The sequence below is a fragment of the Cervus canadensis genome, chromosome 30 (genome assembly GCF_019320065.1).
Source record: "Cervus canadensis isolate Bull #8, Minnesota chromosome 30, ASM1932006v1, whole genome shotgun sequence".
Lineage (NCBI taxonomy): Eukaryota > Metazoa > Chordata > Mammalia > Artiodactyla > Cervidae > Cervus > Cervus canadensis.
Window position 1 is genome coordinate 16,970,964 of NC_057415.1, and position 21,691 is coordinate 16,992,654.

The 21,691-nt window shown below is 38.2% G+C and overlaps 1 protein-coding gene and 1 pseudogene across 8 annotated transcripts in view; both read right to left on the reverse strand.

Annotated features, from left to right (window-relative positions):
- Nucleotides 1-20,378, reverse strand: part of ZNF484 (zinc finger protein 484) — a 33,590-nt gene extending 13,212 nt beyond the window's left edge. The window contains exons 1-3 of one of the 7 annotated variants that reach the window (XM_043453584.1): nt 19,946-20,273; nt 18,388-18,460; nt 8,744-8,788 (exon numbers count right to left, since the gene is read on the reverse strand). In XM_043453584.1, the coding sequence (XP_043309519.1) occupies nt 8,744-8,788; nt 18,388-18,460; nt 19,946-20,148 (321 nt within the window). In that variant the 5' untranslated portion in view covers nt 20,149-20,273. Of the gene's footprint in view, nt 1-8,743; nt 8,789-10,568; nt 11,313-16,871; nt 16,999-18,382; nt 18,461-19,945; nt 20,274-20,299 lie in introns of those variants that run through there. The other 6 variants (XM_043453585.1, XM_043453586.1, XM_043453587.1 and 3 more) reach the window with 6 other exon arrangements.
- On the reverse strand, nt 11,439-16,811 carry LOC122431609 (annotated as a pseudogene). Its single transcript, XR_006266580.1, has 3 exons — nt 16,696-16,811; nt 16,469-16,583; nt 11,439-13,334 (listed from the first exon to the last, which is right to left on the reverse strand). The product of XR_006266580.1 is annotated as a eukaryotic translation initiation factor 2 subunit 3-like (transcript).
- Nucleotides 20,379-21,691: the final 1,313 nt, after the last annotated feature.

Genomic DNA, 21,691 nt, shown 5'->3' on the forward strand with positions numbered 1-21,691 from the left:
AATGAGTTAAAGATGAATATTATAATATCTAGGGAAACAAATAAAAGAATGCATCACAAACAAGTTAACAGAATAAAAATTAAAACTTTGACTAATCTAAAAGAAAGTCAAGAAAAGAGTTGGAAAATAGTATTAGACAGTTCAAATATGAAACTAATAAAACTGGATATAAATTCAAATGTTCAGTAATTGCATTAAATGTAAATAAACTAAACAATCAAGTTAACACCAAAGACTGAGACTTCCAGCTAAAAAATTTAGTAAGGTGCATTCTACCCTGTTCATCTTGCTAAACACCTAAAAACCTAGAAAAATATTCATATATAAAGCATCTATCCACACCCTTGACTTTCTCTCAAGAACATACTTTCCTACAGTGAAACTAATTATAGCATCTTTTGTAATCTTGATAGCCCCCAAATATCCCAAATCATCGAGTCTAGTTCCTTTTTGCTTAACAGCTCTTCCTTCAATCTATCACTTAATATTCATATTTTATTGTAAGCAGGAAAAAGAAATCATGTCACATCTTCAATCCTTTGCTTGAAATCACCTCAGAGAAAAACACAAGTCCATCCCTGACAAATCTGCTTTCTATATAACTACAGGACAAAATCCAGCTAAGCTTTCTGCTACTATATACCAGAGATGTTCCCTCCCCTACTTTCCAGTAACATATTTCTCAGTTCCTTCTGAGTCTTCACCAGAAGCACCTTTAACACCCGTATTCATGTCTGTTTAAAATAATGAGATATTCTCTAAAACAATATAGTTTTTTTCCTACTGTGCTCCTCACTTTCTTCTGACTTCTCTAGCAAAGTTAACAACAATATTTCTATTACCAGTCTGTTCAAGGAAATCTAGGCTCTTGCTATTATATGCTTCAAATTTTTTTACAGTTTTTATTCATTACCAAATTCCAAAGTCTTTTGACATTTTGGGGTATTTGTTACAACATCATTCCATGTCCAGGTACCAAAATCTGTAATGGTTTCCTATTGCTGCTGCAACAAATTACTGCAAACTTAAAACAACACAAATTATTATCTGGATCTTTCTATCACATCCAGTAAGAAAAGGTGGGATGATTAAAGTAGAAAGAATGTCTTAAAATTTCTGAGTAAAAATGACTTACAATCTAGAATTAGCTATGAAATTACTGAGGGTCAAATAAAAATACTTTTGGACCTGCAAGGTCTCAAAAAACCTAATTCCCACACAATACTTTCTGGATAATATTCTCTAAAAATGAAAGCGTGAATGAAGAAAGAGCCAGAAAATAAGAGATCCAATGCTTGAGAGACATGAAAGGAATTCCTAGCAGCATGCCAAAGGAAGACCCCCCAGGTTAGTGCATGAGAATAAAATACAGAGCAACTTTGGTCATGTCAAGAACTCCAAGGGAAGTTTCTTTCAACTGCAGAAATAAATAGCCTGTATTCTGGAGCCAAATTGCTTGGGTTTTACTTGTGGTTTCACCACTTACTAGCAGTGCAACCCAGAGCAATTTACTTAACTTCTCTGGGGACCTACTTCCTTCTCTGTAAAATGAGGATAATGATTATAGATACCTCAAAGGGGATGTGATTAAATCATTTGAGAGAGAGATAGTGTCTACAATGCCTAGCATACAGTAAGCACTATCTTAATATTTATGATTGGTGTTAACTGTCATTATCTAGTATATTTTAACATATTGTAAAGATATTTACATACCTGGGAAGACTGTGGAGTTGATTTAGTGATCCAGATATGGAAAGTGAAACAAATGATTAAACCAAACAATAATTAATTCCAGGTAAAATAAAAAACAGTGCATAAAAGATAGAAGAAATGGTTCAACTGTGAATATAATTAAAATAAACATACTAATAATACAGTCTATCGATTTACCCCAAATTATGATATTCCTATATTAGAAGGGGGGGAAGAAGAAATGTGCATATAAGTGTTGAAGCCTTAAGTATCTGAGAGTTAAATCTTTATTTTCCATTGTGCTAAGTCAGCAGATACTACCTAAAACTGAAAACCAAGAGGTACCAATGTAAACATGTGATTTAGACATAGGAATGTAAATACCAAAAGAATTAGTTTGAGTTTAGAGTGATTACCTTTGAGAAGTTGGAATTTGAGGGATAAAGAAAAGTGAAAGGCAAGAAAGAAAGGGAGAAATACACCCAACTGAATGCAGAGTGCTAGAGAATAGGAAGGGGAGAGAAGAAGGCCTTCTTAAATGAACAATGCAAAGAAATAGAGGAAAACAATAGAACGGGAAAGACTAGAGACTTCTTCAAGAAAACTGGGAATAACTATCTATAGCTATCAAGGGAATAACTCATGTTAGGATGGGCACAATAAAGGACAGAAAGGAAAAGGACCTAACAGAAGCAGAAGAGATTAAGAAGAGGTGGCAAGAAAACACAGAAAAGCTATACAAGAAAGGTCTTAATGACCCAGATAACCACAAAGATGTGGTCATTCTCCTAGAGCCTAACATCTGGAGTGTGAAGTCAAGTGGGCCTTAGAAGCATTACTAAGAACAGACCTAGTGGAGGTGATGTAATCCCAACTAAGCTATTTCAAATCCTAAAGGATGATGCTGTACTCAATATGACAGCAAATCTGGAAAACTCAGTGGTGACCACAAGACTGGAAAAGGTCAGTTTTCATTCCAATCACAAAGAAGGGCAATGCCAAACCATGTTCAAACTATCATACTATTGCACTCATTTCACATGCTAGCAAGGTTATGCTCAAAATCCTTCAAGCTAGGTTTCAGCAGTTCATGAACCAAGAACTTCCAGATGTACAAGCTGGGCTTAGAACAGGTAGGGGAACCACAGTCCAGATTGCCAGCATTCACTGGATCATGGAGAAAGCAAGGGAATTCCAAGAAATATCTACTTCTGCTTCATGGTCTACACTAAACTGATTGTGTAGATCACAACAAACTGTGGAAAATTCTTAAAGACATGGGAGTACCAGATCACTTGTCTGTCTCCTGAGAAATCTGTATGTAGATCAGGAAGCAATCATTAGAACCAGACATAGAACAACTGATTGGTTCAAAATTGGGAAAGGAATACAACAAGTTTGTTTACCCTGTGTGTATAACTTATATGCAGAGTACATTATGTGAAATGCTGGGCTGGATGAATCACAAGCTGGAATCAACACTGCTGGGAGAATTATCAACAACCCCAGATATGCAGATGATACCACTCTAATGGCGGAAAGTAAAGAGGACTAAAGAACCCCTTGATGAAGGTGAAAGAGATCGAAAAAGCTGGCTTGAAACTCAACATCAAAAAGCTACAATCATGGCATCTGGTCCCATCACTTCACAGCAAATAGAAGGGGAAAAAGTGGAAACAAGGACAGATTTTATTTTCCTGGGCTCCAAAATCACTTTGGACAATGACTACAGCCATGAAATTACAAGACGCTTGCTCCTTGGAAGGAAAGCTATGACCAACCTAAAGAGCATATTAAAAAGCAGAGACATCTGGAGAGGGAGGCAGGAGGGGGGATTGGGATGGGGAACACATGTAAATCTGTGGCTGATTCATGTCAATGTATGGCAAAAACCACTACAATACTGTAAAGTAATTAGCCTCCAACTAATAAAAATAAATGGGAAAAAAAAATAAAAAGCAGAGACATCACTTTACCAACAAAGGTCCTTTAGTCAAAGCTATGATTTTTCCAGTAGTCATAGACAGGTGGGAGAGTTGAACCGTAAAAAAGAGGGAGTGCCGAAGAACTGATGCTTTCAAATTGTAGAGCTGGAGAGACTCTTGAGAGTCCCTTTGACTGCAAGGAGATCAAACCAGTCAATCCTGAAGGAAATCAACCCTTAATATTCATTGGAAGGACTGATGCTGAAGTTCCAATACTATGGCCACCTGATGCAAAGAGATGACTCACTGGAAAAGACCCTGATGCTGGAAAGACTGAGGTCAGGAGGAGAAGCAGTCGACAGAGGATGAGATGATTAGCTAGCATCACCAACTCAATGGACATGAATTTGAGCCAACTCCAGGAAATAGTGAAGGACAGAGGAGACTGGTGTGCTGCAGTCCATGGGGTTACAGAGAGTCGGATATGACTTACTGACTGAAAAACAATAGCAACAAAACACCTAACCTTCTGAAACTGTTCCACAAAATTACAGATGTAGGAAAACTTCCAAACTCGTTCTCTGATGCCACCATCACGCTGTGATCAATACCAGACAAAGATACCACAAAAAAAGAAAATTACAAGCCAATATCAATGAATGTAGAGGCATAAATCCTCAACATAATACTAACAATCCAAGTCTAACAATACATTAAAAAGATCATTCACTATGATCAAGTGGGATTCATGTACAGATGCAAGGATTTTTCAATATCTGCAAATCAATCAATGTGACACACAAACTGAAGGATAAAAACCATATGATTATCTCAATAGATGCAGAAAGACAAAATTCAGCACCTTTTTATGATAAAAACTCTACAGAAAGTGGGCATGGGGGGAACGTTCCTCAACATAATAAAGGCCATATATGACAAATCTACTGTGTAACATCATACTAATGTTGAAATGCTGAAAGCATTTTCTCTAAGATCAGGAATAAGACAAGGGTGTTCGCTCTCACCCCTATTATTCAGCATAGTTCTGGATGTCCTAGTTACAGCAATCGGAGAAGAAAAAGAAGCAAATAGAATCCAAATTGAAAATGAAGAAGTTAAACTGTCACTATTTGCAAATGAGATGATCCTATTCATAGAAGACCCTAAGGACGCTACTACAAAACTATTAAATCTCACCAGTGAATCTAGTAAAGTTGCAAGTTACACAATGAATACACACACACAAACATGCTGCATTTCTATACAATAACATCAAAAGATCAGAAAGAGAAATTCAAGAAACAATTCCATTTACCATCATATCAAAAGGATAAACTACCTATGAATAAACCTACCTAACGAGACTAAAGACCTATACTCTGAAAATTATAAGCTGTCGATGAAGGAAACTGAAGGAGACACAAACAGATGAAAAGATATATCATGTTTGTGGACTGGAAAAATTAACATTGTCAAAATGAATATACTACCCAAAGCAATCTACAGGTTCAATGCAATCCTGATCCAATGACCAATGGCATTTTTCACAGAACTACGGCTTCCTTGGTGGCTCAGATGGTAAAGAATCCACGTGCAATGTGGGATACCTGGGTTCGATCCCTGGGTTGGGAAGATCCCCAGGTGAAAGAAATGCAACCCTTGCCAGTGTTCTTGCCTGGAGAATCCCCAGGGACAGACGAGCCTGGTGGGTACAGTCCATGGGGTCGCAGAGTCAGACACAACTGAGCAACTAAGCAGAGCACAGCACAGAACAAAAAAAAATCTCAAAATCTGTTTAGAGACACAAAAGACCTCAAATAGCCAAAGCAATCTTAAGAAAGGAAAACGAAGCAGAAGGAATCAGACTTCCTGACAAAAGTAGAAATATAGATCAAGAGAACTGAATAGAAAGCCCAGAAGTAAATTCATACACCTTTGGTCAGTTAATCTATGACAAAGGAGGCAAGACAATACAATGTTGGACAGACAGTCTCGTCAGCAAATGGTGCTGGGGGAACTAGACAGCTACCTGTTTTAAAAAAAAAGATCATTCTTTAATACCATACACAAAAATAACCTCAAAATGGATTAAAGACCTAAATGTGAGACCAGACACTATAAAACTCCTAGAGAAAAACATAAGCAGCACAATCTTCAACATAAATGTAGCAATATCCTTTTTATCTGTCTCCCCAAATAATGGAAATAAAAACAAAAATGCACAAAGGGGGCCTACTTAAACTTAAAAACTTTTGCACAGCAAAGAAAACAAAAAACAGAATGAAAAGAAAACCCACAGATTGGGATAAAATGTTTACACTGTTGGTGGGAATGCAAACTAGTACAGCCGCCATGGAGAACAATGTGGAGATTCCTTAAAAAACTGGAAATAGAACTGCCATATGACCTAGCAATCCCACTCCTGGGCATACACAGAGGAAACCAGATCTGAAAGAAACATGTGCACCCCAGTGTTCATCGCAGCACTGTTTATAATAGCCAGGACATGGAAGCAACCTAGATGCCCATCAACAGACGAATGGATAAGAAAACTGTGGTATATATACACAATGGAATATTACTCAGCCATTGAAAAGAATACATTTGAATCAGTTCTAATGAGATGGATAAAACCGGAGCCCATTATACAGAGTGAAGTAAGCCAGAAAGATAAACAGCAATACAGTATACTAACGCATATATATGGAATTTAGAAAGATGGTAATGACAACCCTATAGGCAAGACAGAAAAAGAGACACATGTGTATAGAACAGAATTTTGGACTCTATGGGAGAAGGTGAGGGTGGGATGATCTGAGAGAACAACATCGAAACATGTATTTTATCAGTGCGACACAGACCACCAGCCCAGGTTGGATGCATGAGACAAGTGCTCAGGGCTGGTGCACTGGGAAGACCCAGAGGGATGGGATAGGGAGGGAGGTGGGAGAGGGGTTCAGGATGGAGAACACAGGTAAATCCATGGCTGATTCATGTCAATGTATGGCAAAAACCACTACAATATTGTAAAGTAATTAGCCTCCAACTAATAAAAATAATTGGGAAAAAAAAAAAGATTTGGAAATACAGGAAAAAAAAAAAAACAACCCAGAATGAAAAGAAAACCTACAGGTTGGGATAAAATGTTTGCAAATGATGTGACTGACATGGGATTAGTCTCCAAACTTTGCAAACAGCTCATGAGGTTTAACATAATCAAAACAAACAACCCACTCAAAAAATGGGCAGAAGACCTAAACAGACATTTCTTCAAAGGCATACAGATGACCAAGAGGCACATGAAAAGATGCTCAACATCGCTAATTACTATAGAAATGTAAATCAAAACTACAATGAGATATCATTCACACCAGTCAACATGGCTATCATCAAAAAAATCCACAAAGAATAAATGCTGGAGAGAGTGTAGAGATAAGGGAACCTTCCTACAATGTCGGTGGGAATGCAAATTGGCATAGCCACTATGTAGAACAATATGGTGGCTTCTCTAAAAACCTAAAAATACAGCTACCATATGACCTTGCAATCCCATCCCTGGGCATATTCCTGAAGAAAATCATGGTCCAAAAGGATATATGCACCCCAGAGTTTGTTTCAGTACTGTTTACAATAGCTAAGACATGGAAGCAACCTAAATGTCCATTTACAGAGGAATGGAGAAAGAAAATATGGTACATATATACAATGGAATATTACTCAGCCATTAAAAAAGAATGAAATAATGCCATTTGCAGCAACATGGATGAACCCAGAGATTGTCATACTTACTGAAGTAAGTTAGACAGAGAAAGACAGTGTATGATACCCCTTCTAAGCAGAATCTAAAAAGAATTGGTACACATGAACTTATTTACAAAACAGAAACAGACTCACAGACTTAGAGAACAAACCTAGATGCCAGAGCAGTGCGGGATTGGGGAAAGAATACGGGGAAGGAATAGTTAGCAAGTTTGTGACTGACACATACACACCGCTTATATTTAAAATGGATAACCAACAAGGTCCTACTGTATAGCACAGGGAAGTCTGCTCAATGTTATGTTGCAGCCAGGATAGGAGCAAAGTCTGGGGGAGAATGCATACATGTATATGTACTACTGAGTCCCTTTGGTGTCCACCTGAAACTATCACATCATTGTTAACTGGCTATACTTCAATATAAAATATAAAGTAAAAAAAAAAACTATCAAAAATTTTCTCAAACATCAAGAACCAGGAAGTAGTTGTTATAGATGAAATAAATTACTTTTTAACAATATAAAGCATGTATTTCATTTCCATTATTGCTATGTGTTTCATGAAGATCAGAGACAATTTTGTAGTTCAAAGTTCATAACTGTTAAGTCACACGACTCACATATACCTATAATCCAAGCTTGACTTGGAGTTGATAGTCTCTTTTTACTGTCTTTGATCTTAGTTTTTATTTATTTACACTTGTCCATTTACTATATGTGTTAATCAGTTCAGTTGCTCAGTCGTGTCCGACTCTTTGCGACCCCATGAACAGCAGCACATCAGGCCTCCCTGTCCATCACCAACTCCCGGAGTCCACCCAAACCCATGTCCATCGAGTCAGTGATGCCATCCAACCATCTTATCCTCTGTCATCCCCTTCTCCTCCTGCCCTCAATCTTTCCCAGCATCAGGGTCTGTTCAAATGAGTCAGTTCTTCGCCATCAGGTGGCCAAAGTATTGGAGTTTCAGCTTCAGCATCAGTCCTTCTAATGAACACCTAGGACTGATTTCCTTTAGGATGGACTGATTGGATCCCCTTGTAGTCCAAGGGACTCTCAAGAGTCTTTTCCAACACCACAGTTCAAAAGCATCAATTCTTCGACGCTCAGCTTTCTTTATAGTCCAACTCTCACATCCATACATGACCACTGGGAAAACCATAGCCTTGACTAGATGGACCTTTGTTGGTAAAGTAATGTCTCTGCTTTTTAATATGCTTTCTAGGTTGGTCATAACTTTCCTTCCGAGGAGTAAGCCTCCTTTAATTTCATGGCTGCAATCACCATCTGCAGTGATTTTCCTTCTAAAACTCACTGAAAAGTAAAGAAAGCAGCAAATAAATAAATGAACAAAGAAGAACTTACCAGGGACTTGGTCATTTCTGGCTCTTCTGGGAAAGGGGCAGAGATCTGAGAAAACAGATTGACAGAGGGACACATGAGAGAAGGAAATGTGTCAATGTCATTGACTGTCCATGAACCTGACCCAGAAACTTATTTGTAGAACCATATCGCAAAAAAATCATCCTGTATTGTACAAAGATTTAAATGCCGGAGTTTTACCACAGCATGGCTAATACCAAAAAAAAAGAAAATTAGAAACATCTTGATACCCAATAATTATCAACAGCTTAAATACTTCACAGGGCATCTATAGGATACAATATTATGTAAAATTAAAGTACTATAGAAAAATAAAATGCTAAGTAAAAATAAAAAGATGTACCAAACAGTATGAGTCCATTTTCATTGAATAATATGAGTGTGTGTACACATGAACACATACATGAATGCATTCATGCACACAGAGAAAATCATCTGGAAGGAAATATATTAATATGTTAACAGATATAACATTTGGATGATGGGAAAATTATAGGTAATTTGAATGTTTACATTACTAGTAAAAAACAAGAAACACGCATATACCTTCCATCTAATTTAGTATTTTTCATATACGTTTTATCTTCATATGCACACATATAGTTACATGTAAATGCATATATATTTAGGAAGACATGATTGTATATACACTGTTATTTTTTTTTGCTGAACCATTTGAAAGTTGCAAATGTCATGACACTTCTTGCCTAAATACATCAATCTCCTAAAAGATTATTCAGTTTGGTTCAGTTCAGTCATTCAGTCATGTCTGACTCTTTGTGACCCCATGGACTGCAGTATGCCAGGCTTCCCTGTCCATCACCAACTCCCAGAACTTGCTCAAACGCATGTCCATTGAGTCAGTGATGCTATCCAACCATCTCATCCTCTGTCATCCCCTTCTCCTCCTGCCTTCAATCTTTCCCAACATCAGGGTCTTTTCCCATGAGTCAGTTCTTTGCATCAGGTGGCGAAGTATTGGAGCTTCAGCTTCAGCATCAGTCCTTCCAACAAATATTCATTCAGGACTGATTTCCTTTAGGATTGACCAATTTGATCTCCCTGCTGTCTAAGGGATCCTCAAGTGTCTTCTCCAACAGCACAGTTCAAAAGCATCAATTCTTTGGGGCTCAGCTTTCTTTATGTAATAAGTAAATATTATTTCATTTAATAAAATAAACAATATTTTGTTAAATAATAATAAAAAGATTATCATCATACCTGAGGAAATTATTAGCAATTCTATAACACTTCAATATCCAGCTCATATTCAAAATTCCCAATTATCCCAGAAACACCTTTTCTTGCTCTTTTATTGGAGGCACATTCCAGTCAAGGCTTACACACTCGGGACTGTGTCCCTTTCACCCTAGACCCATCCTCCCTAATATCTTTTTATGATAGACTTTTAAAACTTTTGCTTCTTTTATATTAGAAGTATTTCTATTAAATACACTTTTCTAATACAAATGACATTTAGTTAAACTTCCTTGTTAATTTTTTGTGTGTGTGGTATAACTTATATAAAGTACATGAATAAAGATATATAGCATTTTCCCCTATTTTTCACATCTGTGATTCTGCCATCCCAATTGAGAGAGAACATTTCCAGCACCATTGGCTTAATAAGGGAATCAAGTCATTGTTTTTGAAACTTGTAAAAGGAGAAGAGTCAAGCATAACCAAACACTTCATGAAGAAATTTCTGTTTTTATACAATTATTCCAGCTACAAGTTACCAACTAAAAATAGACATTTGCCATCTGCCTCTACAACAATTAAGTCACTAGCCACAGTGGCCACTGACCTTCAGCACACCCTGAAAGATGTTCAGGGTGGAGATCAGGAATTAGGCACTCTGCGCTCTGGCAAAAACTGGTAGAACAGGCCTTTAGATGTATTTTCAGGAGATTTTACCAGTTTCGATTCTTGCATCTTCTCATATATAGAAAGGCATTAAAATCATTAACAGAAACATCTCCTTGTGGCTAGCAGCAACCTTCTCATGACTAGCAGCAAGCCTCCGCCAAAATGTGTGCTTGACTTAAATCTTATATAATATTGACCTTCCCTCCTTACCCCTCAGAGCAGTTCCTCAGAGCTATATGAGACACTGTCCCCTGAGCTATACTCCTTATCTTGCCCCCAAATGAAACTTAACTCTCAGCTCTCAGATTATGCATTTTTTAAGTCAACAAAGTGAAGGAACAGTAGAAAGGGAAATGTCCACTTTGCACACATAATGAAATATGGACTAAGAAACAATCATCAACGGCTCCTCACATCACAGAAACAAATAAGCAGACGTTATGTGCCTCCTGATCAAGTACACAAAATCACCTGGGAAGTAATCTTGCTCCCCAAAAACCAAAACAGGAATCTGAATCTGACCAAGCCTCAAAATCTTACCAATCCAATCCACATAAAATGATCCTTTAAAACATACTGTCATTTTTAAAAGTGTGATAATAGCACTGTGGTTATTTTTATCAAAATATTTTATGTATTGAGATACTTTGAGGTAAAATGACACAGTCTTTGAGATTTGCCTCAAAATAATCCAGTCAAAGAGAAAAAGTGTTGGAGGAAGGGATAGATGAGAAATGACTAAGCATGAGCTAATAACTGTAGAAACTGATGGGTAAATGAAGCTTCTTTTTTGTTGTTGTTGTTAATAAGAACAAAGACTTTATTTCAAACAGGTTCAGTGGTATGTCTACTACAGCAAATTCTGGTTGTAGCAGTTTCCTTTCAAATCTGCACTGATGTATAAATTAGACATTATTTGGGAATGATTAATTTCTGGTAAAATGTAGATTCAATCCAACATGATGCTAATTTCTACATTTATTGTAGGCTCTATTTCAGTACTAAAGGTTAAATTTTCATCACCAAAAAATGACAATAACCTTACAGCTACTACTAAGGTAATGAGCTGTGAAATTACTTTCCCAGTATTGTTCTGAAAATATACCCCTAGGTTGTTAAGAGAAATTCCAACTTCATCCAAATCTGTTATTTAATTCTTCAGTCATCATCTACTGTTGGCTTGATTGTCACTCCTCTTCTTATTTGACCCCAACCAATTAAACGCCAGTGTTTCTCAACTCTTCGGCTAAGTGCAATTTTTTCTCCTACTTCTGTGCACACAGGATTAGTCAAGACGATTTTGCCCAAATCAGCCTTGACTGCACTAACTCTTCCTCATGTTGACAGGGATCCTATATTCACTGTGAGCACTTCATTCTTAAGACAGCTTTTGTACTTTCGCTGCTTTCTTGTCTCCTTCAGTGCGAACACCTAGAAGCCGTCTAAGCAGGAAATAGGAAATTTCCAATTCTGTGAAGATCTCAGGTAAAGCTCCAACTGCACCAAGTACTTGCCCCACCATTCTGTCAGCCCGGCACAAACTGGGGTCAATTTTTGTTCCAACTCCAATAAGACCTCCTGGGGCAGCATACTGAAGATTATTATGCTCTGCGAAAAGCAATACAATTTTGGAAAAGATAGGTTTACACATGAGTTTTCTTTCACTGTCTTTGGAAACAATACCAGGTCTGACTTCTATCTCCTGGCCCACCTTTAACACTCCTTTTAGAATACCACCACCAGCTACACCCCCCTTAAGGTCATCAACTTCACAGCCAGGTTTGTTGACATCAAAGAATCTAATAACAATAAGTCTGGGTTCTAAAGTAAAGTCTCTTGGGGGTACTGGAATTTTCTTTACTATATACTCACAGACAACTTCAATATTGTATTTTAGCTGAGCAGAAATTGGGATAATAGGAGCGCCTTCTGCTACTGTACCTTGAACAAATGCAAGGATCTGTTCATACTGTTCTTTAGCCTGGCTTTCTTTTACCAAATCAATTTTATTTTGTAGAATCAAAATATGCTTTAGTTTCATGATTTCTATAGCAGCCAAGTGTTCAGATGTCTGAGGCTGAGGACAAAACTCGTTACCAGCTATCAACAGAAGAGCGGCATCCATCACTGCGGCACCATTCAGCATAGTAGCCATCAGAATACTGTGGCCAGGACAGTCAACAAAGGAAACATGCCTGACTAATTTGAAGTTCCCTTTGGTCCCTGGAATGTCTGTAGGAAACTCACTGGGTGTGCTACTTCCACAGGATCTATAACATTCTGGCCGAGGACAACTTGGGTCGTCAAGTTTATAAATCTTAGCATTAGCATAGCCAAGTTTGATTGTAATATTTCTTTCCAGTTCGTTTTTGAAACGGACAGTGTGGACTCCAGAAATAGCTTTTACAACTGTAGATTTCCCATGAGCTACGTGACCAATTGTACCTATATTAATTGTGGCTTGTCTGCTGATAACTTCATGTGAAAGTGGCATCAACATGGAAACATTCAAAGTAGCGAGATCTTGCCGAGAAAGGTGCGGCTGCCCTAAAGTCACACCAGCCTCGCCCCCGCCATCTTGCCCAGAGAGCTGAAGCTTCTTTATACTTTTTTCTCTACATTCGTATTTCTTAAAATTTTCACAGGAAATGTTTAAAAAGTCATCTTTTAGATAGCACAAACTGAAAAAAAAAAAAAGCACAACCTAATTGTGAGAATTATGCACAAGACCGGGAGCTGACTGTGGCTCAGATCATGAAATCCTTATTGCCAAATTCAGATTTAAATTGAAGAAAGTGGGGAAAACCACTAAACCATTCAGGTGTGACCTAAATCAAATCCCTTATGATTATACAGTGGATGTGACAAATAGATTTAAGGGACTAGATCTGATAGACAGAGTGCCTGATGAACTATGGACGGAGGTTCGTGGCACTGTACAGGAGACAGGGATCAAGACCATCCCCAGGAAAAAAAAATGCAAAAAAGCAAACGGCTGTCTGAGGAGGCCTTACAAGTAGCTGTGAAAAGAAGAGAAGCCAAAAGCAAAGAAGAAAAGGAAAGATATACCCATTTGAATGCCAAGTTCCAAAGAATAGCAAGGAGAGATAAGAAAGCCTTTTTCAGCAATCAATGCAAAGAAATAGAGGAAAATGATAGAATGGGAAAGACTAGAAATCTCTTCAAGAAAATTATAGATACCAAGGGAACATTTCATGCAAAGATGGGCACAATAAAAGACCTAACAGAAATGATATGGACCTAACAGAAGCAGAAGATATTAAAAAGTGGTGGCAAGAATACACAAAAGAACTATACAAAAAAGATCTTCACGACCCAGTTAATCACTATGGTGTGATCACTCACCTAGAGCCAGACATTCTGGAATGTGAAGTCAAGTGGGCCTTAGGAAGCATCACTATGAACAAAGCTAGTGGATGTGATGGAATTCCAGTTGAGCTATTTCAAATCCTGAAAGATGATGCTGTGAATGTGCTGCACTCAATATGCCAGCAAATTTGGAAAATTCAGCAGTGGCCACAGGACTGGAAAAGGTGAGTTTTCATTTCAATCCCAAAGAAAGGCAATGCCAAAGAATGCTCAAACTGCCGCACAATTGCACTCATCTCACACACTAGTAAAGTAATGCTCAAAATTCTCCAAGCCAGGCTTCAGCAATACATGAACTGTGAACCTCCAGATGTTCAAGCTGGATTTAGAAAAGGCAGAGGAACCAGAGATCAAATTGCCAACATCAGCTGGATCATCGAAAAAGCAAGGTAGTTTCCAGAAAAACATCTATTTCTGCTTTATTGACTATGCCAAAGCCTTCGACTGTGTGGATCACAATAAACTATGGAAAATTCTGAAAGAGATGGGAATACCAGACCACCTGACCTGCCTCTTGAGAAACCTGTATGCCGGTCAGGAAGCAACAGTTAGAACTGGACATGGAACAATAGACTGGTTCCAAATAGGAAAAGGAGTATGTCAAGGCTGTATATTGTCACCCTCCTTATTTAACTTATATGCAGAGTACATCATGAGAAACTCTGAGCTGGAAGAAGCACAAGCTGGAATCAAGATTGCCGGGAGAAATATCAATAACCTCAGATATGCAGATGACACCACCCTTATGGCAGAAAGTGAAGAGGAACTAAAAAGCCTCTTGATGAAAGTGAAAGAGGAGAGTGAAAAAGTTGGCTTAAAGTTTAACATTCAGAAAACTAATATCATGGCATCTGGTCCTATCACTTCGTGGGAAATATATGAGGAGACAGTGGAAACAGTGTCAGATTTTTTTTGGGGGGGTTCCAAAATCACTGCAGATGGTGATTGCAGCCATGAAATTAAAAGACGCTTACTCCTTGGAAGGAAAGTTATGACCAACCTAGAAAGCATATTAAAAAGCAGAGACATTACTTTGCCAACAAAGGTCCGTCTAATCAAGGCTATGGTTTTTCCAGTGGTCATGTATGGATGTCAGGGTTGGAGTATAAAGAAAGCTGAGTGCAGAACAATTTATGCTTTTCAACTGGGGTGTTGGAGAAGACTCTTGAGAAGTCCCTTGGACTGTAAGGAGATCCAACCAGTCCATCCTAAAGGAGATCAGTCCTGGGTGTTCACTGGAAGGACTGATGCTGAAGCTGAAACTCCAATACTTTGGCCACCTAATGCGAAGAGTTGACTCATTGGAAAAGACCCTGATGCTGGGAGGGATTGGGGGCAGGAGGAGAAGGGGACGACAGAGAATGAGATGGTTGGATGGCATCACCAACTCGATGGACATGGGTTTGAGTAAACTCCAGGAGTTGGTGATGGACTGGGAGGCCTGGCATGCTGCGATTCATGGGGTCGCAAAGAGTCGGACACGACTGAGTGACTGAACTGAACTGAACTGAACTGATGGTCCTGACTCTATATCAATCAATCCCGTGCGCGGAAAAGGAAAAACTCCTCCTGTGTGTTTTTCTTCTATTCTCATACCATCTACTTAGAGTGTTAGCATTATTCACACAGGTTAGGGACTCAGTACTATAAGCCTGTCCCCACCCCAATTTCAGATGCCAACCACAAATTCAGGCTCTTACTTGTGTTTCTGACAAACTGGCTACAATTAGAGGTTCCCAGGAGGTTCCCTCATATTACACTAATTTTCTAGAGTAGCTCATAGAACTCAAGAAAATATTTTATTTATTAGGTTACCAATTTATTATAAGAGAATATAATTCAGAAACAGCCATGTAGAAGAGATGGATATGCAAGATATGTCAGAAGGAGTTCATTGCTCTCCCAGATTCTCCACATGTTCAGTCTAGAAACTCTCCAAACTCCATTCTTTTGAGTTTTTATGAAGGCTTCACTATGTACAGATGACTGATTAAATAACTAGCCATTGGTGATTCAACTTCCTACTCAACTTCAAGCTCTAAAACTTTAAGAACTTGCTTGGTTCCCCTGACAAACAGCCCCCATTGAGTGATTCACTAGGGGCTTTCCAAACATCACTTCATTAAAATAAACAGAGGGGTGTTTCAAAGGAACTTATTATTTATAACAACAACAACAAAACCCCCACTAATTTCACCTTTATCCCTCTGGTGCTATGTCAAGAGACAGAAATAAAAGAGGCCCCTATACCTCTTATCACTTAGGAAATTAGAAAGGTGTTAGAAGCTTTGTGCTGGGAACTGTGGATGAAAACCAAAATACATATTTCTTATTATATCACAATCCCACATGCACCAATAACTGGCATCCATACCTTTATTACTACTGTTGACTGAAAAAAAATTCTCACCCTAAAAGGTGAGGATTATTTTTATTAAGTAGACTTACTGAGGACTTAAGTCCAGGATACAGCCCCTCAGACAGCTCAAAGGGACTGTTCTGAAGAGATAAGGGAGGAGCCAGAGTAAACGGGAGCTTTTGCAACAAAACAAAAACCAAGTATCTGGAATATCAAAAGATGACTGTCTGTCAATTAAAGAAAATCCAGGGATCTCAAGCTAATGAATTTAGCATTTTTCTATATATGGGACAATGCAAGAGTCTGCATTCATTACAAATCATTCCTTTGACAAGCACTGTAATGATCTGGGACCAATACTTTATTTTTCTCCATTATGAATTCCCCTAAAGGTGAACAATTGGGGGTAGCAGCAGTGGCTGATGGCTTCATGGTCACAACCTCTTTTGTTTACTGAAATGGCAGGCCACATTCTTTGTCCACACTACTCACCACACATCTCCATTGGTAATCCCAAGACTCCAGTTCCAGACAGGCCTGCACCTTCAATGGGCCATGAAAAATCACCCAAGGACTCCTCTCACTATCCACACACAGTAGACCTATTCCATTAGTTTTCCTAACAAATTTACATACACACACAAACAATTCAGAACTCAATCAGTGAACAAATCTATGAGTATTCCTGAATTTTAAAAATAAATTTTAAAATCTAAAACACATCCAAAGTGCACATCTAAAGTGCAAGTGAATGAACAGATTATTTACAGAGAAAGAATTAAAAAAATCAAGATGCCTCATCTGCAGTAATAAAAGCTAAGTGACATCAGAAGTAGCATCTAAAGGACCACTTGTCTGTTAGGGCTAAGGACATTTTCAAAAATGAAAGCACTTACAACGTATCTCTTATCATTATCTGAGAAAAAAAAAAAACCCACAAAAGTATTCCAAATAAATGTAAAATAAATCAGGTGAGAAATAGCTAATAGAAATATATCTTTCAGCAATAACTTTTGCAAGATACATAATTATTAAAAAGGACAATGATGATGATATGATAAGAATGTAATCAAAGGGAAAAATAATAACATTATCATATGACAAAACATTTCAGGAAAAAAACAGAAGTTATCTGGGGTGTAGAATGGAAACAATGAACAAAAATTTCATCAATCCAATGAAAAAGGAAAAGAAAAGCAGAAAAGTGAGTTAAAATAAATAGTAAACATTAAAATGAAAGGTATAAAATTGGGTAAATCATTATTACACTAACCTGAAAAGGCAAAATTATCTATTGACAAAGACAAGGTTATAGGTTAGATTTGAAAAAACCAAATTGTATCTATTGCAAGCAGTAGATCTAAACAGTGAGAGCAATAGAAAAACAAAATAAAGCCCTGGGCAAAGATAAATCATCCAAATGAAAGTGAAAGCTGGGATAGCAATATAAATATCAAAATGAAATTCAAGGTTGAAATTCCTTTTCACTGAAAAGAGAGATCCTATAATAATAGCATCCAATAAATTTTAAAAAATACAAATGCATTAATCATTAGATTTATGCATGCCTTTCCCAATACATGCAAACAAAACTAGTAAAAAGGCACATAGAACTACAAATTATTAGTAAAAAATTATTACCACAACTCTTTAGAAATATGATGAATCAAGTAGACCAAAAATAAGAAAAAGAAAGACTTGAAAAATACCAACAAGCTATATTTAATTTACATTAGGAGAGGTTTATACCACACAAATGGAAAATATGCTTTCTCTTACATCCACTGAACAAAGTTCACTGCAGCTTGTGTAGCTAGCCTTCAAGTCACAAAGAGAAAGAGAAATATCGTATTCTAACACACATATATGGAATATAGAAAAATGGTTCTGAAGAATTTATTTACAGGGTAGCAATGGAGAAACAGACATAGAGAATAAACTTATGGACATGGGGAGAGAGGGGAGAAGATGAGATGTATGGAAAGAGTAACATGGAAACTTACATTACTGTGTTTAAAATAGAGAGCCAACGGGAATTTGCTGTATGTCTCAGGAAACTCAAACAGGGGCTCTGGATCAACCTAGAGGGTGGGATGGGGAGGGAGATGGGAGGGAGGTTCAGAAGGGAGGGGATATATGTATACCTATGGCTGATTCATGTTGAGGTGTGGCAGAAAACAACAAAATTCTGTAAAGCAATTATCCTTCAATTAAAAAAAAAATTTTAGAAAAAGAAAAAGCTTGATAAATTGTTAAAAACAGACTTTGCAGTCTACAGTCTATGAAAATACAATAAAATTAAAAATAAAACATATCAATAACTCAGGAATAAAGAAAGTCAACTCAGGATCAAAGTGGAACATCAAACTGAAATTATACATTTCAAAAATAAAGATGTATATAAAAGAAATATCATACCCTTAAATATATCCAGTAAAATTAGGAAAATAAGGAAAAGAATGACAATTACAAAAAAAAAAAAAAGAATGACAATTACATAAAATGGGGGGAAATGGGGGAGCAGGGAGAAAACATCTTTAAAAAAGATAAAATTAATATAAAAATAGTAGAGAGTATAAACATAAAGAATACTTCAAAATGACCAATAAAATAAATCTTGAGAATCCTGATAATAAAAAAAAAAAGGAAGAAAAATGATACATAAATAACTAGGAATGACAATGTAGCTCCTAACCGGGATCAAAGCACATGACATATTTTTAAATCTCTAGCAAAGTGTACCATGATGAAGAAAACTTTCACATAATGAGGCATGAAGAAGTCGTTTTGGCTTACACATGGTTCAGACTGAACTTTGTGTGAACACACACAGCACATCTGCTTTAACCATTAAGGTGTTTGGAAGATAAGAATAAGTAACTCCCTTCTTATAACATCCCCTTAACAGGAATCATGGTTCTGCAGTCTCCCTGTGTATGTATTAAATCTGACTGCTTTAAAACGTTGAAGGAATGTATCCCTGTCGTGTTTGATATATGATCTTTGTTCTGATAAGTTTATAAGGCTATGCTGAAAACATACTTCAACCTAGCAATTCCACAGAGCCTCCTAGCTGTCTCCTGGGCTACAGTCCTCAGTTTGGTTCAAATAATACTAACAAAACTCTTTTCTACTCCTATTATGATTATTTATTGATTATTATTCCATCAATAATTTTTTAAAAATCAGAAATAGAAACAACCTAGTAAGCAGAAAAAAAGAGAAGATATTAATGACCATCTACCATCTTCAGATCCTTCATTTCTCAGGCCCCACAGTTACCCTCCCCCTACAGAATCCAGGAATCTGCCCACCGATCCAACAACAAATATCCCACAGATCCCATCACTCCACCTGGAGTTCCACCATCCACTATCACTCCCACCCCATGTCTCCAGGGATCCACCGTTACAGACCCCACCAATCCAGCCGGAAGCCACCATCAAGACCACACCGACCCCTACTATTCCATCCACTGACCGCCTCCATCTCTGACCCCATTGTTCATCACGGACATCAGCGACACCTCCCCACTCAACCCCCACCCCAATGCTCCCTGCACTCACCAGCCCCTCACCCATGCGCTTTTAAGACAGTGGTCACTCAGGTGGCGCAGTGGTAAAGAATCTGCCTGCCAGTGCAGTAGGTGCAAGAAGCACTGGTTGGATCCTTGGGTGGCAAAGATCCCCAACAGAAGGAAATGGCAACCCGCTCCAATATTCTTGCGGAAAATTCCATGGACAGAGGAGCCTGGAGGACTACAATCCATGGGGTCGCCAAGAATCGGACACAACCGAGATACTGAGCGAGCGCGCACCCCTGCGGGCGCGCGCGCGCGCACACAGACACAGACACACACTCACACACACACACACACACACACACACACACAGAGTCACAGGAAATACAACTCCACCTACTTCCTTTTTCTGGATTCCCTCCCTGCCCTTGTGGAATTTCTTAGGCTCCGCCTCCATATGCCCATGCTCAACAGTGGCTTCTCTGCGAAAACTTGCCAGTATTCAACATGGCGCTCTGCTGAACTCTGCCCCTCTCTAAATGATTTAAATTTGATGCAATATGGCGGCGCCCATGTAGTCACTCAGGCCTGTGGGCGGCCATGTTGAAGTGAGGTAGATTTGTGTAGTTAAGAGCTCTCAGGAGCAAAGGAGGAACCGAGGGATGTATACTGGAGTTAAGCCAGGAACAACCAGAGCTGATCACCCAAAGCAGCCCCAGGCATCTTCCCTATTCTTGTGGATTTGAAGCACCTCAAACAATAATATCTAATCAGCAATTATTAGGCACTCCATCCCCAAGTAGCAGAATAAACACTCTATCCAAGCATCTAGGGAGCATTTACCAAGGGATACCATAATCTGGGGGATTCCCCGATGGCGTCAGTGGTAAAGAACCCGCCTGCCAATGCAGGAGACACAATGAGATGTGAGTTTGAAAAGAAGATGAGAGACCTGTAACCATTTGGACTTGAACAGCAATTTGGCTTTGGACTTGAACAGCAATAATGGAACCTAGGAGATAAAAGAGCAATACATTCAAAAAGTTATGGAAAAATTGTTTCCAACTTGGAACTTTTATACTATACAAAATTATTAATTATGTTCTAGTATAGAATACCAACATTTTCAGACGTGCGTGGTCTCAAAGTAATTGCTCTCCTATTCATACTTTTATTAGGAAACTACTGGAGAAAGAAACATGAAATCAAAATAGCAGGATCCAGCAAAAAACATAAGTGAGGAAATTCATAGGATAAAGGAGGTGGTAGATTCCATGGCCACAGCTGGGAAGGAGTTCTAGAGAGCATTCATTGCACATCTGAGCAGCTCAGAATAAATATCTTCAAGAATATGAAACTGTCAAAATCAGTGTTACTGTGACTGCATTAGGAATTCATGGGGGAAAAAAAGACCTTTGAAGGTAGTATGAAGAGGTTGGAAAAAAGTATTATTTCAGAGCATGTTACACTAGTTTCTCCCAGATACACATCCTCACACACATACATTTTCAATAAGTAGGCAAGCGAAAAAAAGCAATACAAGCAGAGGGGCATGAATATATACAAAAACTAGCAATAAACATGTCTTTGTACAGAATTGCCGGAGTCCAGCCTCAGCAGGATCCAGGGGTACCCTCAGGATGAACGGCGTCAGCGAGAGAGAGACGTGAGACCAGCCTTGATAGGGCCAAGTCTGCGAGGGAGAGAGAGAGAAAGAGAGAGAGAGAATGACCAGACGGGGGTGTTTACAGGGTCTGGCAGAGTCTGGCAAATCTTTATTTTTTACTGTAGC